Source organism: Varanus komodoensis, unplaced genomic scaffold, assembly GCF_004798865.1.
Source record: "Varanus komodoensis strain SLA01 unplaced genomic scaffold, ASM479886v1 scaffold15, whole genome shotgun sequence".
Taxonomy (NCBI): Eukaryota; Metazoa; Chordata; class Lepidosauria; order Squamata; family Varanidae; genus Varanus; species Varanus komodoensis.
Window position 1 is genome coordinate 5,463,629 of NW_025335440.1, and position 20,721 is coordinate 5,484,349.

Below are 20,721 nucleotides of genomic sequence, written 5' to 3' on the forward strand. Positions count from 1 at the left end.
CGGAGCAACGGGAACTCACCCATTGTGCAGATTCGAACCGGCGACCTTTCGATCAACTAGCCCTGCAGCTCAGCAGTTTAAACCACTGTGCCACCCGCAGCCCCTAATTAACAGTTAACACCCCCCCCCCCCAAATCCTGGACAGAGCAATGCTCCCAGTGGAAGACATGGCTATGCTAATACCACCTACCCATTTCTGACAGCTGATCGCGGGCGAGAGACAGCACCTCGAGACCCAGCTGCTACCCCAAAAACCCTGAGCCGGGAGCGAGACCCTGAAAGGCAAAGTCAAAGTAAGGAAAAGAAAAAACGCAGAGATTCATTGTCGCCTCCATCTGCATATGAGCGAGGAACCAAGCGTCCAGATGACAGGTGTGTTCTGCTTTTCTTGAACTTCCTGAGATAATGACTGGGAGAAATTGTCAAGTGATGATATCCAGACAGAGAGAGACTACCAGATCTGGAAATTTCTATAGCCCAGTTGTCAGAATGTCCAAACACAGTTACGAGAAGGACTGAAGCCAAGAAATAGCATTTATTTGTACTACCTAAATTTATAACCACCCTTACTGCCAGAGCCCCAGTGTGGCTGGCAAGAGTAAACATGTTTAAAATCTGCCCAAGCAGCGGATAAAATGAGAGTAAAACTACAAGCAGTCAATAGAAATCAAAAGCCAGCACAAGTTATTGCTAGTTTTCCAGGGAAAGCAAAACCATAAAAACACCCAGAGCTATTAAAAGGGCACAAGTACAGGATGAATATAGTCAAGTACCTGAAAAGGTAACGATGTGGATGCTCTAGTGAACATAATTCAGGGTGGAATCACCATAGCAAAGATACATAAAATATTGCCTAGATACATAAAATATTAAACACTTTGCTGTTGATAAGATGTGACTCTTAGAACCTTTCAGGCAGTCATTCAGCTATCCGCTGTGGAGCACTTAATCCTTTTCAGGTTCAAGACAATATGAGGTGATGGAGTTTGTTCAATAATATTTCAGAAGCTTGTGTTATTAGAGTCTCCTGCAAACACAGAAGGCATAGATTTTTCTTGGTTAATCTGCCCTACGCTTGCGTTCTCCACCTTAGGTTGTCTTGTCATTTGAACTTGGCAGAGCAATTTTAGTCTCACTTGTGAGGTTCTGCTGGCAAGCTGCTCGGCAAGAGTTGCAAAAAAACCCAGTGACAGCTGCCACACCAGTGCCCAAGTGGTACATTGGAACAACATTTATTTATTGTTTCACCGTCCTCTTTTTTGAGCACCAGGAATTGCACAAATGTATATATACACAGATTCATGTCTGCATATTTCCTTTCAGAAAAACGCAGTGATTTGGCAGAATCAAAAAGTTACCACCCTTTTTTGCAAGCAAAGCTTTCCTTTCCTTTGACCGCTCTTTCTAACAACTGCTGGGTATATGCAAAGTAGCAAAATTACCCGCTGCAGGCCATCTTTGTCAGTGTCTGTGGTTGTTGCCTGCTTCACTTTCACAGCAGCTGTTGATCACGACACTGCAAGCAAACTCTGCGCGTATCAGCTATTCAGAGTTGTACAGTTGCACAGCTCTCAAAAAGCAGCAAAACAAATATTGAAACATGCTTACGAAAGTATTCGCACATATTCTGTTCTGTGCAACAAAACCACTGACAGCTCCTCCATTTCAGTGCTTTCACGCATGTGCAAGTGCCCAGGGCTGTCTGATAGGCAAAGCCTTGCCCTGTTAAGGGCCTTGAAGTTTCAGCTGTCAAAGTCAAGTGCAAGGAGCCTTTTTAATACCTTGGAACCAGCGTAAGAAGAACCAACATAAAAGGAATTTGCTTTTAATGTTTCTCAGCAAAATCATGGCAGAGCCCCAAGTTTGTTTGTTTATTTGTTTGTTTGTTTAAAGTTTTTGTATGCCGTCCCCATTGCTACACAGCCTCAGGACGGCTCACAACATAAATGACCATGTGAAGATTTGGATGGAGATTTAGGTATCTGGAGAGACCCTGGGATGATGTTCCTATTTGGGTCGCTGGCTCTCACCCCAACCTATGGGCTCTCAGAGAGGAGGACAATGCACAAGCCACTTTAGTATGCCAGTAGCACATGCTCCCTCAAGGTACGACAATATGATTACCCTGTATTTCCAGTGAGTACAATCTGTGACTCAGGATCAGAGAACAGTGAGTCGCCTAAAGCTACCTGATGAGTTATAGCCAGTCACAATGTTACACCAGCTCTCCTGACTACCCCAAGGAGATAAAAGTGAAAAACAGAATTAATGGAAGCTCTGCAGGAATGCCCTAGCATAGTGTAACTCTGTTTGCTTTTTCCTCAGATATGACACACCAGCCACAGCTTCCAAGAAGAAAGTCCGGATCAAGGACCGGAATAAGCTGTCCACAGAAGAACGCCGGAAGCTCTTTGAGCAGGAGGTGGCCCAGCGCGAGGCCCAGAAGCAGCAGCAGCAGCTGCAGAACCTTGGGATGGCTTCCCCTCTTCCCTATGACTCTCTGGGCTACAATGCCTCTCACCACACCTTCATGGGCTACCCCCCAGGCTACCCCATGCAGTCCTACGTGGATCCCAGCAACCCCAATGCTGGGAAGGTGCTACTCCCCACTCCAAGCATGGACCCCATGTGCTCCCCGGCCGCTTATGAGCACCCTCAGACTCTGGTGGGGCACGCGATCGAACCGACCCTGACTGCCCCTCAGCCCGTGCCTGTGGTTCAGCACGTGGCCACGACCCTGGAGGTGTCGACGCCGCAGTACGTAGCGCAGGGCGACCCCGTGGTCCACCAGGAGCCGAGCGTCACCGTCTTGCCTGTGCCGGCGCCCGGTCCGGTGCAGAGCCAGAGCTACGGAGTCTGGGACTCCAGCCAGCAGCCAGTAGCCGTGCAGCCGCCCTATTCTCCTGCCCAGTCGCAGCCAGCCATATACTACCAAGGACAAGCCTGCCAGACGGTGTACGGAGTAACGTCCCCTTATTCCCAGACCACGCCCCCAATCGTGCAGGTAACGTTCCTCGCCTGGACGCGGTGCAGCAGCCTCCTTGGTGGCTTTCCGGCTTTCCTCCATTCTCTCCTCCCCCCGCCCCCACCCAGCTGTTTCCAGGTATATCTCACATGCCGCTCCTAAGGCTTGCTTAGTGGCCGTAAAAACTCTTAAGCTAAACTCAGCTGGCAGTGCTGGCCTTGCCGATCCGGCCCTGGGGACTCCAGGCAGGCTCCCCGAGAGTTGCTCGGAAGCGGGGTTCAGTGTTCGGAACGAGGCTGTTCACAGTGCGGCGGTGGGAACTCCGTGCTTGGCTTATTGGGGTGGGGGAGGGCAGGTAGGCATTGCCATGGAGGCCTGAGCTTTTCAGAGGAGTGCAGCAGTGGAACCAGTCGCCCAGAGAGGTTGTGGGCAAACAACTAGGAAAGCTAGAAACATTCAAGGTGGAGCCGGACAGTCCACTGGTGTAAATCGGTGTCCTGCACCACCAGGGCGTTGCACCCAGTGGCTTTCCTGGCTCCTTCCCATTCTCCGTCTTGGGTGGGGAGCCTCCTAAGGGGCCTGCGAAATGAGCCCCAAGAAAGCCGCCTTGCCTCCAGACCCGGAGGATGGGGAGGACTCGTCCGCTGGGCAGAGAGAGGAGGGCAGATGTACAGGGGAAGAGACCTGTGGGCAAGCCTGGCATGAGGCTTCCGGCAGTTTGAAGTGCAGCATCTGCCGTCCCCCATGCCCAGGTCAGGGCGTGCTGTGCTAGCCACCCGAAGCAGAAAGTCCCTCGCGCAACTCTGTCAGGGCATTACAAAGCAAAGTTGCTGCTCCTCGGCTGCTCTTCGAATTCGCTGCCTAAGGGCACCTCCGTGCAGCCCACCGGCATCCGGGTTTGGTCCAGTGCAGGTGTGGGCGACTGTGGGAGGCCGTTTTCTTCCCCGGGACCCAGCGCCTTGTGCTGCACAGGACGCCCTGCTTCGGTGCTGTTGCCCCGCTCTGCATGCAGACGGTTCCCATCCAGCCTGCCAGCATCACCCCAAAGGGCAGGGCCAGAGGCTGCCCACAACCCTGGGGAGCTGCCACAGGGTTGGTGGCACTGGGTGGGACGGGCTGTGCGGACGGCAGCGGCCTTTGTGCGCTGTAGTGCTACAGACACCCCTTCTCCCTTGTGCCTCGTGCATTCAGTGGAACCTTGTGTGGCCTCTGGATCTGGGCCGCCCATCCTGGTCTGACGGCCAGCTTTTCAGATTAGAAGCCTTGCTGACTTGATAAACCAGTGCCTTGCAGCTTATTCTTAAACAAGCTGATCAGATGCTGTCTACGGCCAAGAGTTCAGATGAAACGTGTTCTCGGGAACAGGCCATCTCCTCCCCAGAGGTTTTCAGTAGGGTCTTGTCTTCTTCCAGACCCCAGCTGGCTCTACTGTGCCTTGTTGGAGTGGAAGAAGCTGGGATACCACTCAGTGGTCCTGCTCATGCCTTCCAGATGTTTTTGACTGCAGCTGCTGTAAACAGCCAAGATGGCAGTGGTGTTATCGATGGGAGCCCAAGCTGACCTACAGGGAGGCAAATACTCCATCCTGTGCTCGCAGAGTATTCCTGCCTTATACCAGGCAGGCAGAACATCAGAAATGGGGCCCTCCAGGACCCAAACCACAAATAGCTTGATTGTTTCTGGGGTTTTGTGCTGTATTCCCCATTGCTAAATGTTGGAAGTACATCTCCTAGGGCTGAGTTACTAGCAGGAAAAGATTTGTGCTGGCAGAGGTGGGTTCAGTTTTGCCTTCAGGCCTGCCCACCATCAGAAATTTTATTTATTTATTTGATTTCTAACCTTCCTCATTAGCCATGCAACTCCCAGGGCAGGTTACAACAACAGTAAAACTATATAATACAATGTAAAAACAGATCATGATTCCAATAAAACACTAAAACAATAAAATGGTAAAAAAGGCATACCCACTTAACAGAACTAGAGATTTCATAAAAGGCATACCCCATTGTGAAAATGCTAATAATAACAAGCATCCCATCAAAATAAAAAGGTCTTTGCCTGGTGCCAAAAAAGAGTATAAAGAGGGTGCCAGGCGAACCTCTCTGGGAAGCTTATTCCAATGTTGGGGTGCCACTCCCCCAAAAGCCCTTCTTCTAGTTACCACCCCCCTTATTTTGAGGAGGGGACTCCCTCAGAAGGGCCTCAGCTGCAGATCTAAGGTACTGGGAGGTTCGTGTGAGAAGAGGCGCTCCGTTAGATACTCAAGCCCCAGGCCATTTAGGGCTTTAAACACTAGTGTCAGCAGCTTGAATTAAGCCGGAACCTCAATTGGAAGCCCATAAAGCTGGTAGAGGACTGGCTTTATGTCAATGTATCTGCCAGTCCTCCTTCGCAGTCTAGCTGCCCTATTCTGTGGACCATCTTCAGTGAAAGCCCCGTGTAAGCACATTGCAGTAGCCCAGCCTAGAGGTGACCAGTGCATGGCTAATTGTTGCCAGGTCCTGCCTGTCCAGATACAACCGCAACTGATATATCGGCTTCAGCTGATACAAGGTGCTCCTGGCCACCAACTCCACCTGGAATTCCAGGGACAGTTCAGGGTTCAGGAGCACCCCCCCCCCCAAGCTGTGAACCCTGTTCTTTAGGGGGGTGCGACTCCATCCAGGGCAGGCGACTTCTTGCCCATCTGAACCCCCCACCAACAGCATCTTTGTCTTAACCCTCATCCAATACATTGTCGAGGCCAGGCCCCAATTCAGAACGTCCACTGCCACACCTGGGTTCAAAGAAAAAGAAAGACGGAGCTGAGTGTCATCAGCGTACTGATAACAACTCAGCCCACTCCTTGTCGGCCCTTGCCCAGTGGTTTCAGGTAGGTGTTAAAAAGCATGAGGGGCAAAATAGAGCCCTGCTGAACTCCAAGGCAGAAATGCCAGGGTGCAGAGCAGTCCTCCCCCAGCACCATCTTCTGGACATGGCCAGTCAAGTAGGAGCAGAACCACTGCAAAGCAGTGCCCCCTACTCCCAACTCAACCAGCCTATCCAGAATAATACCATGGCCGATGGTGCTGAAAGCTGTTGAGAGGTCCAGGAGAACCAGCAGGGTCACATTCTCCCTTCCTCTCTTCTCGTTCGCATAGGTCATCCCACAGGGCAACCTGTCCGTTCCGAATCTAGGTCTGACTCCTGATTGAAATGGGTCAGTATGATGTTTCAGTCAAGTGTCTGGAGTTGGCCAGCCATCACCCACTTGGACACTTTGGCCAGCAAGTGTCACCAGGGACCATGGTGGTCATCTGCAGGAAAGGTCCAATAATGGCCTCTTTTAATGAGGCCAGGACCACTCCCTCTCTTCAAGAGGCATTTACAGCCTTCAGGACCCGGGACACACCCCTTCCTTCCTTTGGATGACCAGCCATGATGGGCAGGGGTCAAGCATACAGGCAGCAAAGTAGGCTGAACTAGGCCAAGGGCCCTGTCCACACCCTCAGGCCTCAGCAACTGAAATTCATGCAGTGAACTTGGACTCCTCAGCCAAAGGAGTTGCATCAGCCATGGAGCTCAGCTCCTGGCGGATCCGAGTGATTTTACCCTCCGTGCTGTGCGGATTCCTCGCGGCGGGCACTGAGGGTTCCACTGTTTCATTCGCTGGGCCCATTTGTAAAAGCCACTGGACTGCTCGGAACGGCTCTGTTGGATGGCACTGGAAGGGTACAGTGGAGGCAGAAAAGCAGACTTGACTGTGTTCACCTGGGTGCTGCGCGGGTTCCTTCCCAGGGGGATGGTGACAGGGACCCCCACTGAGCATTCATTTTTCCCCGAGGGCAGAAGGCTTTCCTGTGCCGACATCGGTCAGGTATGGAGGGGCTTGCTCACTGACAGATGACCAGGGTGCGCTTGAAGGCAAGGATGGAGGAGCCTCGGATCTTGCCCAGGCCTCGCAGGGAGGTGATGTTCTGTGCTTCGGTTAGAGTCGTGATTCCTGAGTTTATAGCTCCAGGTTTATCAGTCCGTTCACGTTCTCCTGCAGTGTTGCAGCTGAAACCTGAGGGCCAGTCCTTCCCTCCAGTGGGGTTTTAACCTGGGTTGGGTCATCTGCCCCATACGATCCATGCAGACTGATGTTCCTCTCTTGCCCTTTTAACTGGACGTGCCCAGGGTTGAACCAAGGGTTCCTCTTCATGCAAAGCATGTGCTCCACCACTGAGCTGTGGGCTCCTCTCCGGGAGCATAGGTTATCTTTCAGCCCTGCAGCTTGAGAGCTGATAGGGGGAGCTGTTTGCTCTGGGGTGCCCCCAGAGAAGGATAAACGGCCACAGCAAGTCCCTTTCTTTCTCCTGCCTCCGCCTGCACACCCGATATTCCTTCCATATTCTCAGGAAGCCAATTTCCCTTTCAGGGCACTAACTTGACTCGCCTCTCGCTTTTCTTCCAGAGCTATGCACAGCCGAGCCTTCAGTATATCCAGGGGCAGCAGATTTACACCGCTCATCCCCAGGGAGTTGTGGTGCAGCCCACGGCAGCGGTGACCACTATTGTAGCAACGGGGCAGCCCCCACCTATACAGCAGGTGAGCTCCGGGGGTAAGTGCTTGTGTGGCACTGGAGGAAGAGGGGAGGCTGGAAGAGTCTGTGCATCTCACCTGCAAGTGGAGGTGAAGCGAGCTGCTGCGCTGGGTGGGGGCAGCTTGGCGCACTCGGGTAGCGCCTCGCTAGGCTGCACTAGTTAAAAATCTCCTCCCGCTTACACACATGCCAGGGTGAAATCACGCTGCACAAAGGTGTCTGCACCATGTCCGACTGAGTCATGAGGGGGTGGCGGTGATGTTGTCCAAGAAGGAGAGAGGGGCGGAGTGACCGACATGGGTATTTCACAACCGGACGTCATTCACGCAATACTGGAATGAAAAAGCCACCACGTCTGACCCTCGGTGCTATTCCTCTTGTGAGACACGCATACCTCTTGTGTGTGTTTAAAGAGTGATGAGTGTTAGTAGGATTTATTACCAAAAGAAGTAAAACATGCGCCAGCTTTGGCTTGTAACAACCTTTTTGTGGTTCCATGTCTTCCCTTTTTGTGTAGGAAGAGTTTAATTGGTCAGGTGGCCCTGAGTCTGTTTTATAAAACTATGAAAACAGAGTGGGAAGATCATGAGTAACTTGGTTCTCAAATTGCAGTTGACCGCAGTGCAGATATGTCTGGATCTTCGGATGGTTTTTTTTCCCCAGAGAATAAGGTTTTACAAATGTCAAGAGAAGTTACCAAGTCTTCTGAAACATGATACTGACCCAAGACAAAGGCTGATTGTCAAGGGCATACAGGCCTGGCTGAATGGCTTATTCACGTTGCGTTTAGACAATACTCCACATCTTTCCATTTGTGGCAAATTTGGCTGCGATTCAGCCTTGTTCCTACAGAGCGATGCGCTGCATGTTTGTTGTGGTGTGCTTTCCACTTCCAGCCAGAGTTGGTGGTGACCAACAACCTCTTGGACCTGCCCCCACCATCTCCTCCTAAGCCCAAGACCATCGTCCTCCCTCCTAACTGGAAAACCGCCCGAGATCCTGAAGGGAAGATCTACTACTATCACGTGGTCACAAGGTAGAGAACCTCTTTATGTCCTTCATGCTAATATTTCTTTCCTGCTTGAACAGCCCCCAAAAACAATACCTCTCAAAAAGATAAGCAAAACGAAAACTTTAAATGTTTGACTTTTGGAGTAACTATCATTTGTATCAGCGTAACTCTCATTTAGGAATGTCGGGGGCACGTGTGGTTGGTAACTTGGAAGGACGACGGGCCTGCGGCAGGTGGACCTTTCCAGGCCCCTGCCCCCGGGCGCTCCAGTGACGTCCCCAGCTGGGCTCTGCCTGTCCGGAGCACAAGCAGCCTTGTCTTTGGGGCTGGAGCCGGTGCAGCTTCTTGGCAAGGACTGCACACACGTGGCTTGTTCTGTATCAGCCAACGAATGCCTAATTGAGAATACTGGGAGCTGTCACCCTCGTATCTTTTAGTCTCCGTATGTTCACATGTCACATCTCATTTATATTAGAAGCCTGCAGTGTAAGTGTCGCCAGCTCAAAAGAGAGTTGTTTCGTACAGCAGCATCCATGTAACGGCAGCACCTTTATTTATTTATTTATTATTTATTTATTAAAACATTTTTATGCCGCCCCATTCGCCGAAGCCTCGGGGCGGCTTACAACATAGATAAAACAAGTTAAAATCCATATAAAATAATCTTAATTAAAACTCACATTATAAAATAAGCCGCCCTGGCCAGATAAAATTCAATTGTATTTAGCATTTAAAATGTTGCTTAAATAAAAAGGTCTTAGCCTGGCGCCGAAAAACAAATAACGACGGCGCCAGGCGGACCTCTCTGGGGAGCGCATTCCATAACTTAGGCGCCACCGCTGAGAAAGCCCTTCTCCGAGTAGCCACCCTCCTAATTTCTCTCACGGAGGGCTCCCGGAGAAGGGCCTCTCCCGCCGATCTCAGGGGGCGACTGGGCAAATATGGATGTAAGCGCTCCTTCAGGTAACCAGGACCCAAGCCGTTTAGGGCTTTATAGGTCATTACCAACACCTTGAATTGGGCCCGGACTTCAATGGGGAGCCAGTGAAGCTGACGGAGAACTGGTGTCATGTGAACATAACGTCCAGTCCCCGTCAGCAGCCTGGCAGCTCTATTCTGAACCAATTGAAGTATCCGGACCGTCTTCAAGGGTAGCCCCACGTAGAGCGCGTTACAGAAGTCAAGACGGGAAGTCACCAGCGCATGAGTCACTGTTGCAAGGCAGTCGTACTCCAGGTAGGGGCGCAGCTGATGAATCAGCCGAAGCTGGAGGAAAGCGCTCCTCGCCGCTGTTGTCACCTGAGCTTCAAGTGAAAGCTCTGGGTCGAGGAGCACTCCCAAGCTGCGGACCTTGTCCCTAGGAGGGAGTGCAACCCCATTCAGGACAAGGTTCAGGTCACCTTCTCCGAAGCCCGAACCGCCAACCAACAGGACCTCCGTCTTGTCTGGATTGAGCTTCAGTTTATTGGCCCTCATCCAGCCCATTACCTCGGCCAGGCACCGGTTCAGTACAGCCACTGCCTCACCTGGATTGGTGGAAAACGAGAGGTAGAGCTGGGTATCATCAGCATACTGATGGGTCCGCAGCCCACACCTCCTGATGACCTCTCCCAGCGGTTTCATGTAGATATTGAACAGTAAAGGGGACAAAATGGAACCCTGCGGTACCCCATGGCAAAGCTGCCATGGCGCAGAGCCATAGTCCCCCAACACCACCTTCTGGAATCGGTCGTTGAGATAGGAGCGGAACCACCGCAAAGCGGTGCCTCCGACCCCCAATCCCGCCAGCCTATCCAGAAGGATACCATGGTCGATGGTATCGAAAGCCGCTGAGAGGTCCAGGAGAACCAACAGGGACGCACTCCCCCTGTCCTTCTCCCTGCACAGGTCATCGTACAGGGCGACCAAGGCAGATTCAGTACCGTACCCGGGTCTGAAGCCGGACTGAAATGGGTCCAGATAATCAGTTTCATCCAAGAGTGCTTGGAGTTGTCCCGCCACCACTCGCTCTAACACCTTGCCCAGAAACGGGATGTTGGCCACTGGTCTATAGTTAGCGGCCATCCCTGGATCCAGTGACGCCTTCTTCAGGACCGGTCGGACTACCGCCTCCTTTAAAGGAGCAGGCACCCGACCCTCCCTCAGAGAAGCGTTAACCACTTCCAAGATCCAGGTTCCAATCCCGTGCTTGGAATCCTTTATTAACCAAGACGGGCAAGGGTCCAGAAGGTAAGTGGTAGGACGTACTCGTCCAAGCACCTTGTCCACATCATCGGGCCGCAATAACTGAAATTCATCCAATAATAATTCATCCTTTAATAAGAGGCAAATGGCCTTGCAATTCATCTTAACGTTTTGCTTTTGCCCCTTAGGCACTTTGCCTTTTGCCTGCCTTTCCTCTGAATTAATGTCAATTCCTGTTAACCTTGTGTATTAAGAGGAACTGGGTTACGTTACTCCAGGGAGCCATGGGGCGGGGGGCAGTCTTTGCATTGCCCTTGGATTTTTGGAGGCACGGCGGGTCACCATGGGAGGCTGGACTAGGTGGGCCTTTTGTGTTGTTCTGAGGCTTTCCAGATCGCATATGAAGACACATTTCAGTCTTCAAACCTCAGTGTGGTTTCTCTGTCCACGGCGTGTGGTCTTCTTTCTACAGGCAAACCCAGTGGGATCCTCCAAATTGGGACAGTCCGGAAGATGACGCCAGCCTTGAACATGAAGCCGAAATGGACCTTGGAACTCCAACCTATGATGAAAACCCCATGAAGGTGAGTTGTAGCACACCTTTATCTGCTTGGTACTAGCAGCCTAAGAGTGTAGTCTTAGTATGTTTAGAAGAAGAAAAGCTCTGCCTGATGGGCTAGGCAGTGCTGGGTGTTACAGGACCCTTTTCTGTCTGAATATGCATAGGATGCTCCCTAGGTTCTCAGCTCAGACAGACAGGAGAAAAGCGATTTATCTCTGCATTAAAAACAAATACAACTTTTTAAATGGGCCTCAGAGCTGAACTGGCTAAACTTACTACATAACTTCCCAAAGGATGGAAATGAATTGCATCCAACAGTGCTATAATCCTTTGGGTCTCTGCAATCCCAGAATTTGACAAACCAGAATTAGCGCCTAGCTTGTGTTGTGGTTGCAAGCCACAGTTTGTGTTAACCAGGGTTAGTGCAATATGTAATTGGCAAGACATACTTACTGCAACAACCTATTCAGTAAGAACAGTCTTCGCTCCCCTTGCAGTGTCTAACTCTACGTCAAGAGACTGCATTGCTGAGTGGCTTAGGTTTCAGATCTGTCTCAGGCATTTTCACATTCAGACTTACTAGCTAGCTGTTCACTGGTTCCTGGAGGCGGGCCTTACGCTTTTTCAAATTATGGATGTACACTCTGTTGGTTTCCTGTTTTTTCCCTGGGCTCTCTAATGAATGCGTTGCATTGATGGCACAGGGACAGCCGAGGCCAAGTAATGGGGATTCGTTAGCTGGAATCACAGAGCAACACAGAGGACTCGGTTTTTAGGAGTCGTACAAATGGTCTAGTGCTTATGCTGGTGAAACATGAGAAATCCTGAAAGAGGTAGAATTCATTCTGGCCCCCTTTCCCCCCTGTTGCCGCAGAATATAGAGCGTTAGGGTGTTGGGGTGCATGTATGGGTGATAGAGGCCGAGTGCTGCTGTCCTGTGCGGTCAGGTCCTCTCCCACTTACGATGATGCTGTGAATGGAATCCCCCCAAAATGTGTTGTTTGTCCTTCACAGGCATGTTCAGCTCTTGCAACCTGAAGGTTGTGGCTTCCCTTATGGAATCGATCCATCTTTTATTTTCCTCTGCTTCTTCTGCCTTCAGTTTTCCCTAGCATGATGATCTTTTCCAGTGAGTTTTTGCCTTCTCAGGGCAACAGCCTCTGTTTCCCCATTTCTGCTTCTAGGGAAAGTTCTGGCTTGGTTTGATCTAGGGCCCACTTGTCCCTCTGTCTGTTAGTCCTGCCTATTCACAAAGCACTCTTCCAGCATCGTTTCAGATGCATCCATTTTCTTCCTGCCAGCTTTCTTCATTGTTCAGCTTTTACTCCTTTGGACACCCTAAAACCCCAAGAGACCATTCCATTAAACGAACTTTGTTTAGGGACGGAGGGGCCATCTCTGCTTCTACTTTCGTAGCCCCTTGAAAAAATCCCTTCAAAAAATGTCTCTAGACTCTTAGGAGACCACTAGAGCAGCACCTGTGGTTTCCATCTAGTGGCGCTCAGGCTGTCTTGGCCACATAGGGATCAGATAATCTCGAGCTCTTTTCCAGTTAGTTCTTGGGTTAACACTGTGTTGTTTGAACCCTTAACAACCAGAGTGCCCAAGTGTGGATGTCACAAGAGCAATCTTTGGCTTGGGCGACCTTAGGCTGTAAAATGGGAGTGGCAGTGAGGGGTTCACACTGGCTTCCACTCACGCGTGGCAAACTGTGGGCACGTTGCTTGCTTGTTTAATTACCCTGCTTGTGAGTTCAGATTGTGACTGGGGCACTTGGACCGCCAACATCCCTTAAAAATTGGACTGGCCCCGTATATTGCATGGCTTTTACGTCTGCGCAGTTTAATCATCTTCCTTACCAAAACTAAAGGGAAAATCACATTGCAGGTACATGGCTCATCCGGTAATTCCTTGTTAAGCATCACGGGGGAATATGGAAGGCAGTGGGGAGGGCTCCTCAAATTGTTCCCCTTCCATTAGCCTCTGGCAAAACCTACTTCTGCTGGAGTAGTGCTGGCCACAGAAGTTCCTCCCCTGTAAATTATGCACGTGTGTTCAAATTACCAAGCTCTCACAATTAAGCCTTTTCACCACAGAAGAAAAAAGGGAGTGCCGGCCCTCCCCTCCCACCACCTCTCCTGTCTTAGACTCTCTTGCAGTTACACAAGTACAGTTTGCGTCTCCTTCCCAATGCCGAACAAGCATGATGTAAGGAATCGTTCAGAGGTTTCAAATTATATGCTGGTTTGGGGGGGAGGTGAGATACCAGAGAAGAGCTCTGGTTTGCTGGCTGATCCCTTCTTTGTGTACCCAGGAAATGAGGTAGACAGCTGGAAAAAATTAGTCAATTTTTACTGAGGAGTTAATAGAGTCCCAATGATCCAGTTTCAGTTTTATGTTTCAAGAGCTGGTCTGGCCTTCTGGTAGGGCATTCAATGCGAGGAGGCTAGCATTCCAAGTTGAGCAGAGCGGCAGGCTTTCTGGGTGGGCCCTGGGCACCTCTCTGAGCCTTTGGTCCCCCTCTGTAAAATGAGGGCGGGGAGGAATAATGACTAACCTTCCAGAGTTTCATGGTTGGAAGATAAAGAAAAGCGTTGTCGCCTTTTTTGGGGAGATAAAACATAGGCGGGCCTAACTTTGAAAAAACTTATTTTCTGGAGAAAGTTCTTCCTAAACTGGCAACACATAAACATTTCTTTACTCACAAAATAGCCCCCAAGATCAGAGGTATGAAGAAAAGAAGGGGGGAAACACGTGTTGAAGAATTAAACCAAAATATTGTCAGAGCATTAGAGGAGGCATGCCGTATCAGACCAGCAGTCCATCTAGGTCAGCATTCTGTTAACACAGTGGCAAACCAGCTGCTTAAAAATAGAGAGAAAAACAAAGCAGAAGCGAACGGGCTTTTGGCAGACTTTAGTATGCATTTTGAAACTCATATTTGTACAGTTTGTGTTTGCTAGTTTTAGTGGAAGTCTTTATTCTGGAAAAGCTAAAAGAACGGTGGTTCCAAAACTAGGCAGAAATACTATATAGCGAATATCAGAATGACCTATTGTGTTCCTTAACTGGGATATCAAAATGTTTACAGCAGCATTGACTGCTTGGCTACATCAATTAATTGGATGATAAATATTTATTCGTACCAAGCAGGCTTGTTATCAAATAATTGCACAGCAGATAATAGGGGAAATTCCTAAAGCATCCTGCTATCTTTCTGCTGATAAAGGTTATAGGTCTAATAAGATGGATTTGTTAAATTATGTTTATAGTTCTTAGGTTTTTGAGAACATCATTGAAAGCTGTTAGTGCTCTATTTTATACATCTCATTTGCAAGAATTATTCACTGTAGCACAACTGATTTATTGTTTGCTTATTATATTTATTGGTTGCCCCACAGCAGAAGTTCTCCAGGAAATGAGTAATAAAACATTCTAGACAATTTGTAAAGCATAGCCCAGTCCCATGCAATGAAGCCAGTAGAACTGGCAGTCCTGTGAAGGTAGGAAGGAACAGACTTGCAGCCACAGTCAGATCTTGTTCACAGCCGGGAACCATAACAGTCTTGGAGCGATGAAAGACATTTCATAAGCATAAAAGATGTTGATCTGTTAATGCCAGTACTTCAGGGCGATTCAAAATCGTGTTGAGGGCTGCAGCTTTCTGTGTACAGCTGCTAAACTCTCAGATCAGCCCCTTGGCCCCCTGTTCCCTGCATAGGACATAGGGCGGCTGGCTCAGTGTTTCAAGGGGACTTGAGCGACGCCACTGACTGAGCGGCTTAACTGCTCCCCCCCCCCCGCTGTGTTTTTGTGGTCCTGCATTACGATTCTGCAATTGATTTTTATGTATACATCTGAGATGTTCTACCGGAGCCTTTCCCAGCCTGATGCCCTCCAGATGTGCTGGGGTACAATTCCCAGGATACCCCAGCCTGGATTTTATTTTCGTTCCTCGTGCAGATCTTTACTGGAGCTTCCCGAGGGAATTAAAAGTTTTTAAATTGGTTTTAAAAAGCCTTGCCTACCTCACAGGGTTGTTGTGGGGATAACACGGAGAGGAGGAAGATCATGTGAGCCGCCCTGGGTTCCTTGCAAGAGGAAAAACGGACGGCTGTGCATGTAATGGATGTGTGGTCCTGTTAAGGGAAGGGCGGTGGAGCGACCAGCCTCACGTTGTGTTACACAAAGGCACAGTGGGCTGTGGGGGAAGACCGAACTCCAGGGACTGGGATGGAGCAAGCAGGATGCATAGCATCCCTGTGCGAACACGGCCCTCCTCGGACGAACAGAAACCAGAGCTGCCATTCCTCTTCTCGTATCGTCCGGCTCGGAGAGAGATGATAGAAAGGTTTGTGCCCGCAAATCTCCCAGCTTCACGCAGATCCCATTCTCTGTTCATGCTCAGTGGCTCTTTAAACAGGGACGGTCTCTGTCAGGGACATCCACCTGCAAGGGCGGTACTGCAATGAGGAAGCTGAGCATATGAGACCACAGGACTCTCAGGACTTCTCCCGCTTGGTGCCCTCTGGTTTTCTTCGTGGCTATTATTGTACTAATTGATTCTGGCTTAAGTCTGATCAGCAATTTGGGTGAGCTCCCCTGCCTGTTACTTGAGCACTCACCTAACCACATTTTTCTTCTACCTTAGAAAGGCACAGACAAATTTACAAGCAAAGCTTTCCTGAACTTGCCCTGTTTCCATCCATTATTTTGGACTGCCGGCTCTTTCGGTCTTTTCCTTCCGTGAAACTCTGCAAGCTGCTGTGTTGGGAAGTTCAAATCATACTGCATGTTGGAGGCGATGCGGGGAAAGAGAAACATGCTTACATCTTTGGAAATGCCTGGATTGGATGATGATCTAAATTAATCATCTTCTTAATGTTAAATCCTCTCGTAGTAGTATTATGAGTAATGTTGAATAATATTCAGTATTCTCAATTCCGTCCTGAATAATATTCTCAGCTATTTGGTAAAAAGCCTCCATGGCTAGACAGCATAAAGCAATGCCTTACTCTGCAGTTCTGGCCTTCAGGTGGGTCTTTCTTTGACCAGCTGCAAATTCTTTAAAAGACAAGGGGCCAACTTTGGAGGACTGGGGGAACAGCTCTGGGTCCCCAGAAGCTTTCAGGGGTTGCAGCTGCAAATGAAGTGGCTGCATTTCCACTCACCCCTTTTTCACCCCACTTTGTCTAAGGGACTGTGGGTCCAGGGCAGATGCTGTTAAACTTCCTGGCCGCTGTGTAACTGAGATCTATTTGTGCTAAAAAAGGGAGGAAAGCACAGAACAATGCCCACATTTCACACTCTCTAAAACAAAAACCGACGTTTTCAAAAATAACCCCCATCTGTTTTGCTGTCCTCCTAGTCTTCCAAGAAACCTAAAACAGCAGAAGCAGACACTTCAAGTGAACTGGCGAAGAAGAGCAAGGAAGTGTTCCGAAAGGAGGTGAGGCCTTGTCCAGCCTCTGCGGGGGGCAAGTTCGGCTTCTTTTGTCCTGATGCTGCGCTGTTGATCCAGATGTTGCATATCTTTCCCTGTCTTTTATATTGAAGTGATGTGTCAATTTTGTAATCATCCAGAGAAATAACAAATTAGCACTCTTGCATCATCTAATTATTTGGTCAGAGCAACTTTCCAAGTGAAATCTGGAAGACTTTGGTTAAATCGTTCCAAATCTACTTCTTTTCCTCTCCCCCACCACCCCTTCAAGTCATTCTTCTCTTACTGAATTTGTATGAAATTGGCAGTCGCTTTAACAAGGATCATTTAATATCCTTTTCCGTATTTCTCCAGATGTCTCAGTTCATTGTACAATGCCTGAACCCGTACCGCAAGCCAGACTGCAAAGTTGGGCGGATAACCACAACCGAGGACTTCAAGCACCTCGCGCGCAAGGTACTCTGTGCTGCCACGGGGCCCATGTTCGCAGTAGGAGTGCCCAGTGAAGTCTGCCAGGACTGGGGCTAGAAAATAGTTGTGGGGGGGTCTCAAAAGAGAGGCAAGCGTTTAAAGCCCCCATGTTCTCCTCCAGCTTGTTTTTCTGGTCTAGGCTTTCTTGGGAGAACTGAGGCTTTCTCGCCCCAGCAGTCCCAGCAAGGGGAAAGCTCACGTGTTCCCTCACTCCTGTTCACTCTCTGTAACGTTGTGCCGGGCTCTTCCTGCTGAAAAACATCTCCTTTGCATTGTGTCCGTCTGAGTTTCCCATGGTGGAAAGCTGAACTCTTGGGCAGATGCGTATAGAACATGCGGTCCCCCTGGAGGAAGCGGGCGGTGCTTGGCCTTCCTCTGGGCTGTTACAAGTCTTGCGGAAGCCTCAGGTAGAAATGCAGAAGAGAAGTTGAATTAGGCAGAGGGCAGTAGGGCAGGGAATTCTCTCCAGGGCGTGTAAGCGCAGGCCTGCTGCACACGCCGCAGAGTTCCCTGAAGTCGGACTGCATGCACGGGTCTCACACTGGCGCCCCTTGGGCCTGGCTCTTCCCACTGCTTCCTTTGTTTCGTAATAGTAAGGAAAAGTAGCATCTGAAGGGATTCTGCTAGGGAGTGTGGCGTGCATGAAAGGATGCGTTGCATTCCCATCTCTTGGATTTAGAGGCAGCATCTGATTTGGGCATTGGTGCCTCAGGCTTGGGGACCTTTAATGCCCACCAGTGAGTCAACTCAGGCGTGTCACGGCACAGTTAAGGAAAGCCCGCTGAAGAGCTGGACTTGGCAGTCAGCTGGGAAACTGGAATCCGAAGCTGCAGCCTGAACAGACCATGGTCAGGACTAACCTGCTTTTGGGAAATCACAGTTATGGCCACCGCTGTGCCTCCAGAAGCTGCTGCACCAGGAAACTGCAGCAACTTTATGGAGCCGATGCCGGAAGGGGCATCATAGCACCTCCGAAGCATCGCTCGTTGCCCCAGGATTTGGCTCTCAGACCATGGCTTGGGTTCTAAAGAGCAGTTAGCATAAACCCGCGGCCTGGACAGAAGTCTGAATTAAACCTCAGATCTGAATCTTGTAAAGAACAGCAAGAAAGGCTCCGACTGAGCCATCCTGTACCCTGTGCACAGACTGAGTGACTATTTAGGGCAGTAGGATCGCCGGGGCCGCCAGGTAAGCAGGTTCCAGTCAGGGCCGTTTGCCCCGGAACCCTCTGTGTCACGTCAGCGCACCTGTCAGATTGAACAGAACTTTACTCTCCTTGTCCAGATGGGTAGAATCTGTTAGGTGTCCCTGGCAAAATGAGCCAAATCCCACCCCCAAGGCAGTTTGCAGCTTTGTTAAGAATACAGCGCAGACCTCCAGCCCACTTTCCGTCAAGGAAGACCTTGCTTCATTCAACCTCTCGGCCTCCGCATTTTCCACTGATGAGAGCAGATTGGCCTCATAGAGTTTCTACTTTCCTCCCTTAACGTCGGTGGCATGAGAAGGAGCAACGCTGCCGGAGATCCCGGCAAAGATGGGCTGTGCCTTCTCTCTGCCGCTTCCCTGGCTGCCTCACCACAATCATGTCCTCACACACAGCCCCCTTCCTTGCCTCCGTACTTCCTGGCGATTCGGACCCGCAGGGTGTGGACCGGGCTTCCAGGGGAGGTGGGTGGGGCCCCATCGGCGAGGGTGTTCACGGAAAGATCGGACAAGCCCATGATGGGGACTACATGAGTGGAAGTGGCTGGAGCCGGGGGTCAGGCTAGATGGCCCGGGAGGCCCCTTCTGACTCAGTTTGCTTCTCTGTCCTCAGAGCCCTTAGCCAAGCCTCTGTGTCCTTTTCTTTCTCCTCCAACAGCTCACCCACGGAGTGATGAACAAGGAACTGAAATACTGCAAAACTCCGGAAGACCTGGAGTGCAACGAGAATGTAAAACACAAGACAAAGGAGTATATCAAGAAATACATGCAGAAATTTGGGGCTGTTTACAAACCCAAAGAGGACACTGACCTGGAGTAGCTGCAGCAGGAGAGAGTTTGGGCCCGTTCAGGAGCTGGCTTGCCATGGACGTTTTTAACCTCTGCAAGATCCCTGGCTTTCTGGGGTGCTGCCTGAAGAACCACCTCGCAAATCTTGTGGCAAAGTGGGTTTTAGGAGGCCAGACAGAAACAAAAACTCATTAGCTACACAGCTGTGATCATCAGTACCACACCTTGTTGCGTCTTTCCAGACAAACCCAAAACTTCCAATATGGCGGTGCTGTTTTAGTGCAACAATTTGAGTGCGCATCTTGGCTCCCTGCTCAAGATCTGTATGATATTTTAACGTATATGTGAATATATTGAGGTTTACTTTTTCTTTTTTCCCCCTTTTAGCTCCACATGTGTTGATATCATGGGAACACTTTGTAAGAATAGTTTTGAGAGTTTTTCCTTTTTCCTTTTTCTGTTCTCTGCAAGGTTTAATCTGTTATCATGTAAATATTTGCGAGCAGGCTGCCTCAGGGTTTCTGGCAGACCATGTGCTATGTTGATAAGATTGATTTTACTGCTTAAATCATTTTACTTTATCCAATTTTTACTGAAGTTTTTATGTAAAAGAAAAAATTTAAAAATTAAACAAAATGGCAGCGAAAGAACCAAAATGGCTTTTGAATGTTCATCTGGAACTTGGAGTAAGTAGTATAGTTTTCAAAAGTAGCAGTTTAGGACAGCAAAGAAGAGATTTCTAACTAATCTTTTGCAGATGACATGGTTTCTAGCCCTCTTGGTGCATAGAAGGCCACAGAAGCAAGCCACGTTGAAAATGCTGCGCTAGAACATGGGTGGCCAGATTCCGCACTGTTCTGGGTTGCTCTGTTCTACTTCCAGTGACCTGGGGGTCAGTGCAGCAGCCCGTCAGAAACAGAAAAAAACCAGTCGCCTCCCTGACTAGCACCAGGCAGCGCCTTTCTGCTCAGGCAAAGTCCTGCGTTAAAGTTAAGTACATTGAAAGATCATGCATATCGCATGCAAGCCCAAAGTAAAAAGGCATTCAAGCCTTCCTAACTTAAACCTCACTTAATGAGAAGGAAGGACTTGCTGGAGAAGGCCCTGATGCTGGGAAGGACTGAAGGCAAAGGGAGGAGGGGGCGGCAGAGGGTGAGGGGGCTGGATGGGGTCCCTGGGGTGGTGGGTGTGGGCTTGGGTGGACTCCAGAGGATGGTGGAGGCCAGGAGAGCCTGGAGGAATGTTGCCCATGGGGTCCAAGAATGTTGTCTTGGAATGTTGTCCAAGAGACGGACATGGCTTTGTGGCCAGACAACAACAACTTAACCCTCAAAGATGCTTTCTTCCTTTTCAATGCCAGTGAAAGAATAAGCAAACTGTTCACCACCTCTTCTTTCAACTTGCCAAAAACCAGATGAAATGATGCCGGGAATTAGGTCTGTCTGCCATTTTTTACTTGGGAAATGAAGGACTTCGCACTGCAAGAGGAGGAGGCGTGTGGCAGCGGCGTGGTCTGCAGCTGCTCCG

The 20,721-nt window shown here is 49.8% G+C and overlaps 1 protein-coding gene across 3 annotated transcripts in view; it reads left to right on the forward strand.

Moving 5' to 3' along the window:
• The window catches only part of SETD2 (SET domain containing 2, histone lysine methyltransferase), a 71,679-nt gene extending 51,829 nt beyond the window's left edge, over positions 1-19,850 (forward strand). The window contains exons 15-22 of one of the 3 annotated variants that reach the window (XM_044425183.1): positions 204-372; positions 2,326-3,004; positions 7,401-7,535; positions 8,427-8,566; positions 11,199-11,310; positions 16,657-16,737; positions 17,086-17,187; positions 19,064-19,850. In XM_044425183.1, the coding sequence (XP_044281118.1) occupies positions 204-372; positions 2,326-3,004; positions 7,401-7,535; positions 8,427-8,566; positions 11,199-11,310; positions 16,657-16,737; positions 17,086-17,187; positions 19,064-19,225 (1,580 nt within the window). In that variant the 3' untranslated portion in view covers positions 19,226-19,850. The other 2 variants (XM_044425184.1, XR_006414218.1) reach the window with 2 other exon arrangements.
• Positions 19,851-20,721: the final 871 nt, after the last annotated feature.